Raw genomic sequence first — 12332 nt, forward strand, 5'->3', positions numbered from 1 at the left:
GGATTCGATCCCTATGTTAAACCTTATACCAATACAGAAAAAAAAACAATAAATTATGTCAAATACACTATGCACTCATATTTAATTTTCTGTACGCGAGCCATGTAGCATGCCAGTACGTTCCTGCTATTGTTTTGTTCACCTCTGCTTTGAAGCGTCTCGAGCCGACCTTGAGAAGGCAGATCCTTGAGCTAGTCGATTATCACAGAATGGCCCTTAAATCTTGAATAAAGCATGGTTTGTGATCAATAATTTTGTTAATAACTGTAGATAGCTGTGCTCTTAGTATATCATGTGGATGCTGGAGCGGCCTCAAAATTGGATCTCAAACGGGGAGCCCCATCGTTGATGTCACCAAAAGCCGATAGCGACAGGTTTGTTTAGTTAGAACACACTTCGTGAATCTATCTTCAAGTTGAACAAGCCGCTTTGCTTGCAGTCCTCTTCGATTTTTTATTCTAAATAAATTCAAGGTAAACAGGTAAGTTTGGATAAGTTGTGGTAAACAGACATTATGATGACATATTGTGAAAAGACTCATGGCACTTAATCTCCGAGACTACTAATCTCAGCTATTAAAATAAGCCCACTTTCATAATTGCACACCACTTCATTCTGTCATCTGTTCCTAATCTTCGTCCACGTGCCAAAACCGAAAAACCGACCATCATCAAGGATTCCAGTCAGGGAAATTTCTACTATCGATTTCTCCGAAACTGATTCCCGCCGCTTGCCACGTCAAGCTCATTTGCTATTTTGAATTTTCTCTGCCGTCCGTATCATTTTCTCCTAGGTTCATAAAACCGCGCCAACAGCCGCAATATTTCCACCGCAAAAGAAACAATCGTAAAATAACTGAAACTTCCATTCTCCCACCCCAAACCACACTTGTAAACCCTGCGGGAGCCGTATTCTAAATATTTAGCATTCGCCCGTCACTGACTGGCCGCGCCAAATTGCCTCGCCAAAAGATGGCTTCTTTAACGGTGCTACTTTCTTCTTTCTTCAGTGCCGACGACGACCGCGGTACTACCGGCGACGATGGAGATGGAGCTATGGCATCCCTCCTACGGACATAAGCTCAAATGGCCATGAAAAGCGACGGCAGGCGTCCGCCAACGGCTTTTACATTTACTTACCGTGTGGCGTTTGAACGTTAGGCTGGTCAACTGATTTCCTGAAATCGCAGATTCTCACGCTATCAGGAAACAGTATACCTCATAATTTTGAAGGAAATGTTTCAGGTGCGAGTCGCACCGCGCAACCCGAACGTATGTTCAGCAAGATTGTGGGGCTCGAACAGCATTTTACCCTGAGGTATTCAGCGGTTGGATGTATACCCGAGAAAGCAGCCCCTTCTGCGTGAAGTAGGCAGCGAGGCCCCGTTAAGCTGGCTTACAGAACTTCTATACTTTTCATGACCACCAAGAAAGATATCCAAAAAATCAAGAATCTGTTTTGAACCAGTCCCTTCAAACCGATGCGGCGCGAATACCAGTGATAGTAGAGGTGGTTGTTGTTGCGTTACGAATCAATTCGACCGCCACGTTTCCCCCTCCAACCCACCACGGACTTGCTCCCATAGGAAACCGAGCGGGCAATGGACATATCTTCCGTAACTTATTCCACTCAATTGACAGGATGCCATTTTCACGCAAGGAGGACTGCTGACTCCAAGCTTCGCAAAAGACGATGGATTCGCGGCACGTCTTCCCGTTCAGTCGCCCACTTCAGTTATTATTCACGCTTACAGTGTCCAAATTAATACATTCCGACTCCGAGTTGGTGCGTTTTGTTCTCTTTTGCTTTTTGTATTCAACTGTGGAAGACGGGAAATTTGTCTCGATGACTTTGGTGTCGTTAGCCGGGGAATTTCACGAAGCGGTGCAATGCGTGAACCTAAAGAGCGCACTACCCGGACGGTGGCGCGGTCGTTAAAACAGGCGAAAATGTGAAAGAGAAATTTTCCCGTGCCGGAGCCTTTTTCCGCCATAGGCTTTTGCTTCGATGGAACCCGCCGCGCCTCGTGGGTGGATTCCCCCGGAGGAAAGTAACGGTTGGTCGGCCGTACGAACAGGGCTTTTCCCAAATGAATTAAGAGCACTTACTCAGTCAGATTCGGTGTGGGATTTGTGAGGAATGGAAATTGTTTTCCGTTCGGGGAAATTTAAAGTGGAAATAATTACCCGCTGCTAACTTGGGTGTCTTGCCCCTAGGAGAACATTGAGCCAAAAAATGTAAAGCTCTAGCTGCTTTGAAGGGCTTTTCCGTTTCAGGGTGGTTGGGCGTGGACTTTTAAAGCATTGTTTGATATTGTGGGTTTCGGTGGCGATTAAAGAGTTGAAGTTTATATTTCTTTTGATTTTTGTTACCCTTCGCACCTAACGGAGTTTGATTTTCTGTAAAAGACCGGCACCAAGCGGTATCGGAGAATGCATTGATTTTCAGTTCATTTCAATGATCCTCTGTGGAGCCACCATGCTCCTGTTCTACATCCAATATAGCTAGTTTAGCGAAAGCTCTTCTGAGGATCCCACTCAGTGTGAAAACATCTGTTTGACGCACTTTTTCATCTATTCACGGATAGGTGCGCACCATCCTCATTCATTCATTTCTGATTCGTTTATTGTAAATAACTGCCAAATCAACCTAACTGAGTGAATGAAGATCATTGAACCATTTTCTCCTCTTTATAATAATCGAAAAATATTCAATGATCCTGCTTTGCCTAATCTTGTCCAAAGTTTTCTGTATATTGTTCCAGCTACTTCATATAAATTTCTCGTCTCTTGAACTGAATAGCAAAAAATGATATCGGCTGATGGCTTCTTCATCTGATGTTTGAAGAGACAAATGTAAGCGGACAAGATCATTATTTTTGCCGCAGCAAAAGCTTGTCATCTTCTGAGACTGCTGCTAGAGATACTTGGATGGACCTCACCATTCGTTCTCAGCATCCTCTCGTTTATTGTGATAAGGGGAGGCTAAATGGCCGGAAGCGTAATTCCTAGCTCTGTACTAGATTCATAAATTTCATTGTGTAGCTCTCGGCTGAATCCGAAAAAAAATGTTTCGATTTCAGAATAAATATCCTGGGGTGCCTCACGCCTGAAAATAAACCTAAATAATTTTATATAAAGCGCTTTCTCACAAGAATCAGCATTTAAGCTTTTAGCACCCCCGATGTACGTACTTTACCGGTCAGACTAAGCGGTAGCAGAGACGATAGTCCAAGGGCCTGATGAACCCCCTCACCCTCCTTCTGCGAGTCAGCTGGCCGTATAGTTTCGGCTAAAAATAGGACTACTTACCCCAAATCAAGGGTTCAGGTGACCCTTGCCGTGGAATGCATGATCGAGGGGGTAAAAAGATGCTCGGTCGTTGGCGGAGCCTGTGGGGTACCTAACCACCCCTACGGTATATTGTCCCTTACCTCGTTAACACAGAGATCTGGCATGCCATGCCATGGTCGCCAAAGTGAATGGGGTCTTCTTCTGTAGCTGTTATGCGCCTGCGGTGGTCAATCGAGTAGTTCACGCAGATCCTGGACTGTATGGCGACAGTGCTGACTACACCAAACCCGGTTGTAATAGCAGATGTCTTCAATGCCTGAGCCGTAGAATGGGGAAGCCGTTTTACGAACGAGCTGGGTCAGATCCTGCTAGAAACACTGGCCGTGATAGATGACGACCACGCTAATGTCTGTACTAATAGTACCTTTACGGTGAGGTGTCGATTATTGACGTTACTTTTTGTAGTTCTGGTCTTACAAGCAGTTCGAACTGGAGAGTATACGGTGGATACCATACTCAGAACGATCACCAGCCGGTTCGCTACAGTATCGACTACAGCAACAGCAGGCAGCGTGTAAAGGAAGAGGCGACTAGGCCAAGGCAAAGCCGTCGAAGGTGGAAGACATCGTAATTTGAAAAAGGGGTATTTAGGGAAGTGCTCCAAAGATAGCGGAACCTATTTAATTTAGGCGGTGCGTGCGATGCCTACGTTAGTCCACCCTATAAATGGGAGACCACCGACAACTGGTGGACCTAAGCGATTGCGGACCTAGCTGCGCCGTGCCTGCCTACGGGCTAGGTAGTGGTTGCAGCGGACACGAACTGAGAATAAGCGAAACGATAGACGGATGGTGTTCGCCGCTGCTAAAGTCGCGCTGAAGACCGAGATAAGGGCAAGCAAAAAAATCTTCTTTGAGGGTCACTTTCAGAGTGCCGATAAGAATCCATGGAGCGTTGAATACAGGTCATGTGATGACCAAGACGAGAGGTATAATGGCCCCCACAGAGCAACCTCCAGAGATTTTGTAGGGGTTCATCGGTGGATTCTTCTGCATCATGATCCTAGTCCTTGGCCTTCTTTCATATGACAGCCAGGGACTGGGGCTGGCGACGAGGAGAGAGATAGGACTGCAAAACGGTGAGTCGAAAAGGAGAGCGTCCAACATAGCTCAGTTCCTCACAAGTTCCAACTTCATGCTTCCACGAGTCAAGCGATGACAAAGACCACCAGCTAAGAGTTGTGTGCTTAGCTGGTAGTGCAGCCTGGGCACTGTTGTCCTTCTGAATTCAGCTAGATTGAGAAGGTACGTCTCGAGCGTCTGTTCCCCAAGGAGGTGCGGCTCAAACAGCGTCTATTCTGGCATCCAGCGGCTGAATAAGGAATGCTCCTCCACCGGAAGCTATACCCAAGGTGGCAGCCCCACCACGGTGGATAGGGGACCTTAGGCCAACAACCCACTATCTCCGAAACCCAAAAAAAAACGTTACAGAAACCGAAAATGAAAGATTACGAACTGATTCAAGGGCAACGACTTTTAGCGCGAAACAACGGACAAGAATTGAAACTTGGAATGTATTAACCCTAGCCCAGCAGGGTAAATTGGCCCAATTAGCCAATGAGGCATGCCGTATGAAGCTTGAGATCCTAGGTCTGAGCGAAGTCCGTTGGCCGAACTTTGGAGAACACAGATTGGCGTCGGGTCAAATTCTGCTATACTCTGGCCTAAGAGGTGAACACGGTCCTCACCACCGTGCAGTTAGTTTCCTGCTCAGCGTTCACGCTGCGCACATGAAGTGGGATCCTATTAAGGAGAGGATAATTGTTGCCAGATTCAGAACACGGGTTCAAAACCTTTCCAAGATCCAATATCACGTGCCAACCGATGCTACCGAATTGCAAGAAAAAGAGAACTTTTACAGTCAAAATGCAGTCGTGGACAAGATTCCGAAAGGTGATATCAAGATCCTCATGGGCGACTTCAACACGAAGGTTGGTTCCGACAACTCACGCTATGAGCACGTCATGGGACGCAAGACGACAGAAATTTGACCTAGCCATAGGTCAAAGCGATGGCTGGCAATCGCCCAGGATGGAGATCTTTCAACTCGACCCTCTGCACCACCGTAGGTGCCCAGGACTGAATGTAAGTAAAGAAGCCGTTTCAACGGCTATCACTCGCATCGCCTTGGGGCTACAGTGGAGATGGCGCGTGGACTCGTAGAATTGCTAGTTCAGGGGCGTCCAAGGGTTCGTAGTCGGCTACGTAGGTGATTGAGTGGCCGCGAGGAGAATATTTGCTGAATTTTGTGTTGGCGTCGGTCTACTTGGTTGGATCCCAGCCAGTGGTTGGAAAGGTCGGGTCAAGTGGAGGCCCATGTCAGCACATGATTCTGTGGGCTGGTTGAAAAGGCCTTACTTACGGGAAAGTCAAATCAGTTCTTGATACTTGTTGTGTAATTGGAAGCAGGCGTAATGTCGACCCTGCTTCCCTTACGAGGACAAAGGAAGTGGTGTGGTGAGGACCACTCGGGAAACTGAATAAACGCCAGCTTGCTACCTTGGTGGACTCCTCAAAGCGATTTACCGACGTTCTTTGCTGCAGGCTACGCAGCTAAACTTGCACTAGCCCCTCTTTGAGGCAATGCATTCTTGATGGTTCCGGAGAGACGAAGGGTTTGGCGACCATGGGAATATCGTTTAGTGGGTCGAGTAAAGAGTAGTCCTGGCTTTCACTTTTCTCTTATTTTTAGGTAGAAGACGGTCCTTAACTCCACACTACCTTCCGTCCGAATATCTGTTGAGCAGATTCTCTCCCCAGGGTTTAAAAAAAAGTCTCAAGAACCATAAATCTTCAGAGTATTTGATTGTTGGTAATCCAAAGTGATTATGAGTTACATAATCTTTCAACGCGTTTCGCAAATCTCTTTACCTTCCCAAGTAACAAAATTAATTTTATAATGCTTTTGAAGTATTCTTCAACACCTGTTCTTTAAAACCATGCATAAACCAAATTGCTCTGCAACACGACATCAACTCAACCATAAACCCGCCATAAGACCAAAGAGGCCCATCCTAAGATGCTCTTGGAGAGTTGTTTTTAAATTTCTCTTGTTGTACTTCCCAAGTTGTCCTCAAGGCGAATTGCTCTCTCCTTGTAGAATTCTTCAAGTGCACGATAAAACGTTAATAAATTTGTCAGTGTTATTGCTGATGCAGCTTTTATGTCGACAGAAAAGTTTGATGAATTAAATTGAAATTAAAAACACAATGAAAATGACACATTATTGTAATCGGGATTAATTTATTACACAAATTGGAAATATTTCCGTGGTGTAACAAGGATGCCAAATGCCAAGCGAAATTCATCGTATAAATGTTGCAAGATACTTCCAAAAATTGCAACGCGCTTCCATTATAACGCACTAATAAAATATTTAAAAATATTATTCCTGGTCATGCGAACATTGCTCATGAGTTTTCTCAACATGGCTTTCATTGAAATCTAGGCCGGTGGTCGGTCCATCATCGATGGTATTAATCAACATCACCATAAGATCGTCTTAAATTTCTTTCAACTCATGCCAGAGCTAAAAGCATAACTCAAGAATACTAGGATTTATAACGTTCTCAATGCAGCCTGGTTGGCCTCCATCCAGAACGCCTTAAATTTATTTCATCTTATGCAAGGGTAAGAAGTATTACTCAAGAGTACTCATATTTATAACGTTCTTGATATAGGTTTATGCAAACTCCGCCTAGAACGTCATAAAACATGTACGCCAAATTGTAAACAAACAATAAATTATCGCACCGCGGTGGATTTTCTGAATCTCGTCCGATGAATTTATTTATCAGCCCGGTACCGTTGCCAACCAGACAGACCTTTTTCGATAACCGGCCTTGATGCGGTGCAGTGCCTCGTTCCTCCGGTCAGCACTTCCAACAGGTAAGTAGTTGTTGATTTTGAAGATCGATGATTGGAACCCCGATTGCACGGGAAACGATGTCCTAGATGACCATACCCACCTCATTTCGAATGCTGCAACCGGAGGAACTTGGCACTGCACCGCGTTGCGGTTGGGTTTCCGGGTAGGTGTTCTTGATTAGCAGCAATAATGGAACGATGAGAATCAAAATCTGATGCTTGAGTTTTTTCTTGTATTTTTCATGTACCAAACTGTTTTTATGCGAGAACAGTTACTCTTGATCAAGAACGGATGATTGAAGATAACTACAAGAACCTTATAAAACTGAGAATAAGTTCAACAGTTCTTGTTGTGTTTATGGTTTTATGAACTGAACCTCAAGTATTCTTGGAGGTGTTTTTAAAACCACATATTGACGAAGGATAGTTGTGCTCAGCTGAGACTCCGATAAGATCAACTAGAATATGCAATGTTCCGATAAAACTATCATAAAAACAAATAAAACCAAATAGAGTTAAGATTGTTACTTGGGTTAGGTATATTCGCGTAACTATAGCTTCAAAATTGTGCACACCCAAGTAAAAATTATACTTTTGTGGCAATCTTGAAGTAATTTCTAAGATAGAATCATAAAACTTAGCAATAAAGCTCTTTGTTCTGCAAATCTGAGATAAAATAGGTATAAAACATCCATAAGACTAATCTGGCCCACTCTTCAGGAGATCTTCAAAGCTGCTTTTGAAGACTGCTTTGAAACTAGTTGTATTTATGTACATGCGCTGATGATTGATTATAAGAACTTCATGAAACTTTAACAAGAATATCTTGAGGCATGTTGATCTTTTAGCTTTCTTTCTCAAAAGTGTCAACAGTGCATAATAAATGAAATCTTTTACCTAAGCATTATGCAGATGCAAACAAGTTTTGTTTCATGGATGAAATATTAATTGAACTGCGATTTAATTTTCATCAAATTGAAATGGCTAAAACATTTAAATTGCCTGACAGATCATTGATGACAGGGAATCGAAATTTACCGTGCCATACCTACTTTTTCGTTGATATGCCACCAAAAACATACGAAAATTACAAAGCGCATCAAAAATAATATCAATCATTAATATACAAAGACATAAATTTCCTTTAAAAACAAAAGGCTACGCCACTTTTTCAATTCCTTCTAAGCATGGCTGCCGTTCCAAGCGAACAAAACTCATGCAGCCGCCATCAATTGTTATTACCTTTAATCCAAACCCCCTCAAAACAATGATGGAACCAAGTCACCTTGCATGAACGCTGCAGCCTTTATTGAAGATTATTTTTACTAGTTATGATCTTAAGGCAGATTTGTTCGTCTTAAATGAAACTTATTCGTTTTATACAAGAGTAACAGCCTTTGACAATTGTTTGTTTACGTTTTCGATGCTAGAAACTTGTCTCTGTACATGTCGCGGTATTTCGCGTCAAGATCTGCTGATTCTATTTTGTTTCCCTGTATTTTGGCTATTAATAATGAAGTGAAATTTACTACAATTACACTATTTGGCATGAGCTTGAGCAGAGCCACAGTAAGTACCCGTTTCATTTTCAATTCGCATAGCTATGGCCTGTGTGAGAAACTGGTTGAATGCAGGACGACAGCAGCCAGCTACTCGCATTTTTGATTGGCCGTAAAATCATTATTTCGTTGATATGATTACTTTTGAGCACAAGAATGGCTAAATTATCAGTGAGTAAACATGTTTATGTGTTTATATTTGCATGAGAACGCGGTTTTTCAACCAATTTGTTACATTCATTATTTGTATTGAAACAAAGTTCGTTGTCTTATCATTATTTCGCATAGTTCTTGTTCCAGAGTAATGGCTCTAGCTCAAGAATAGAAGGCTTCAAGAAGTTTTTAAAGGAGGATTAGCCAGATGAAATGCACTTGAATAAACGAAGCATAAACTTTTAATAAAATATGTTGATGTTATGTGTTGAAAATAACTTCAAATACGCCTTAAAACTTATTATAAGATTTAATGCTCTTGTAAATTCAGTTGTTTTATGCACGAATTTCAAAGTTAACTTGAAGACAACTTAAAAACCGCAAACGAACGAAGATTGTTTTCTCTTGATAAAAACAACTATAAATGTTCCATGAATTGGTCATGCTGTGATAAAGCTTCCATAAAAATAATCAAATCTAAAAGGAATTGAAATAGTTACTTGGGCACTGGATGCAGTGCATATCAAGGACGCACTACATTGGAGCTGAGGGGCCGAATGCGTTGTAGTTACGCCCATCAGGCCCGTGCACAAAAAATATGGCATGGAACGGAATTTTCGCAATTTCGGCAAAATGTAGAGGGGCGCCTAGTATATGGAACATCGTCAATGATAACGGTTAAACCCCTACGCGCATGGTTGGTTAGGCAGATGATGAAATAGGAGGCGACACATTTTCAATTAGATGGCATCGTTCCTCTGGAGCCGCCCTTCTGTTATCTGTTCCCTACATTGACCTTAAAGTCCGACGTATTACATTTAAACACAATTGAGATAATATGACACGAATGCCACAATAATGGCAAAGTGTCGTTAATAAATAGTAATAATAATAAAAACAAATAAGATAATAAGCTGAAAAGGTAGGCATATCGTAAGGCATATATGGAATACCTAAAACTTCGTTTGCAGAGGATTTCTCTATTGTTGAAACACACAGTGGGTACCAACTGTAACATTTGTCGTACAGCTAAAGCTAAACAGAAAAGGTGAGTTTCTACCTTTTTACGTTGTTTTTCCCGTAGTCAAATGTGATTCCAGTTTATGTTTAAAATAAATCGTTTACTAAATAGTATGACAATATTGAGTAGAGTATTTTACTTACCCGAATAACCAATCGTGTTCTTCGACACTCCCACGTGGCCGATTCCTCCAGGTGCTCCTACGACGATACCTTCTGGTCCTTCTAATCCACCGGGCAAACCCCCCAATCCACCTGTCCCACCCATTCCCAAACCTCCCATTCCACCAGAAGAACTGGTAGAGATGGTAGTAGTCGGCAGTACCGGTCCTCCTCCCGGCGGTATTGGATCCGGGTCCGGCAACGGTGGGTAAACGGGATCACAACACTCCCGCTCAGGAAACTCACTAGCCCTCACTACGGTGGGACCCATCGTCCCAAAACAGCAGCATCCGGCGGCAGCCACCAGGAGCAGGGCACTAAATTTGCGCCCTGCTCCCCAGTGGTCGTTAATCGTGACACCACTTGGAGGGTGGTCGGTGGTGAAATTCGCTTCGGTGACTGGTCCCGTCCATACAGGTGCCACCGAATCCAATCGTAGCTGTGACTGCGTCGTAGTCTCCGTCGTCGTCGCCGTCGCTTGCCGAATTCTTCGCGCACTGTAATTTTCTCTTCTTCTTCTTCTTCGCACCCTGGCGGCAGCGTGGCCAACCAGAGCGCCGTCCCCATTGCACCGTCGTCTCATTTTATGCGAATCTTCTTTATTCGGGACTTTCTCATTATACTTGTGGGTGAAGTTTAATCTTTATTAGCGTCGTTTGGCTGCACCACTTGCACTGCGATGCTCACACCTGCGGCGAGCAAATGGGATTCGTGGCTAAGTTTGGAAATGTGGTGCCCGTGGAAATTCTAATTGAAATGATGTTCAATTTCCACCGGGCACCTGTCAGTCTGACATGCGCAAAATCACGTAGAGCAACCTGGGTAGCCATCCGATCTGCTGCTCTAGGTGATTTTTTCACTTTACACAATGTTGGCGGCGGGCGCACCAACTATGCTCGCTTGCAAAACCTCTACGTAGGGAATCGCGCTACTTGGGCGGTGGCTTCTATATTCGTCTGTTTTCCACTATAACTCAGTCAATCTTGAACCAATTGACACAATTCTTGGAATGCGGTGAGATAGGTATAGTATCTACCCGTGTACAAAATTTCAAGTCAATCGGTTCAAAATTGACCGAGTTACAGTGGAAAACAGATGAAAATAACAGACGAAGAAAACCACCGCCCAAGTAGCGCGATACCCTAAATGGGATTGCAAATTGCCGTGGCGTCCATAAATTCTTATCTCGTTGCTTCTCGTATAGTTCCATCCGGCGATGGATACCAGCTGGTTGGTGTGCTGTCGATGCTTATCGAAAAACGGTATCCTGTGGATCGGGAGCTCTTTTGGTATGACGTTAGGAGGTGAGCAACCCCCCCGTAACTTGACAGATGAGCTCAGTTTCGCGTACCTACTTGCAAATCGCAGATGTCGCTACTGTTCGTAAACAACGGGTCCATCCTTCACTGACGCAACATTTTTTGTCCATGCGAAAACATCTTTTTGTTTCGTGGTGAGTGGAAGCCAATAAGAGACTAGCGTTTCGTATCAAAAGGACGTATTCAACAGAAGCGCAAAAACTAATGTTCTTTAAATTGAAATTATTTTGATTTTTTTATTTGATGTAAGAAATGTAATAAAAGCACATGTTTAAACGGTCTTCCATATTAATTGATTACTGCGCATGCTAGACCAAACCGACGATCAAACTCGAAAAAAAAACATCTGCAAATGATTATTTTTAACTTCCATTTTGGCTTTGCTACCAGATATGTAGCTGTAAAATGTTAGCATGAGTAACCTAATTTATTACTTACTAATGCCTAATAACCGCACTAAAAGAAAACACGAGTTTCTTATTAATTTTATGAAAGCCGACTGTTTTGACTTTATCCGTTTTATAGATATAATTTTCGCTTCTAGTAAACAAATTCATCATGCCGCACTTAATTTGCATTTATCTACAACAAAAAAGCGGAAACAACAAATTAAGGTTTCTGTTTAATGTTTTAATATTTTTTGTGCGGTTTGTTATTGTCGGTTTTCGTCTTTTTCAAAAGTAGCGCTTGCCGCTTTGAATCTGACAGTACCACCCGGACCAAAATTTTTAGGTACGCTGACGTTGTTCGGCAGCTGTCAAGAAGCTCCCGGGTTGGTTCAAACTAAAAATGGTTCAAACGTCATTCTTCCCATGGAACGGTGTGAAACGGAACGCAGAATCAAAACAAAACAGCAAATCAGGTTACCATCAGTGTGTTTTTCGACGCCCACAGGGTTAC

At 43.1% G+C, this 12332-nt stretch overlaps 1 protein-coding gene across 5 annotated transcripts in view; it reads right to left on the bottom strand.

Annotated features, from left to right (window-relative positions):
• Window positions 1-12332, bottom strand: part of LOC109400030 (uncharacterized) — a 1200131-nt gene that overhangs the window by 751219 nt on the left and 436580 nt on the right. For 4 of the 5 annotated variants that reach the window (XM_062846295.1, XM_062846296.1, XM_062846298.1 and 1 more), the window contains exon 2: window positions 10096-10802. The exons of the other annotated variant lie outside the window; for it this stretch is intronic. In XM_062846295.1, coding sequence (XP_062702279.1) covers window positions 10096-10696 — 601 coding nt within the window. In that variant the 5' untranslated portion in view covers window positions 10697-10802. The remainder of the gene's footprint in view (window positions 1-10095; window positions 10803-12332) is intronic. 5 annotated transcript variants of the gene reach the window in all.

This window comes from Aedes albopictus, chromosome 1 (assembly GCF_035046485.1).
Source record: "Aedes albopictus strain Foshan chromosome 1, AalbF5, whole genome shotgun sequence".
Taxonomy (NCBI): domain Eukaryota; kingdom Metazoa; phylum Arthropoda; class Insecta; order Diptera; family Culicidae; genus Aedes; species Aedes albopictus.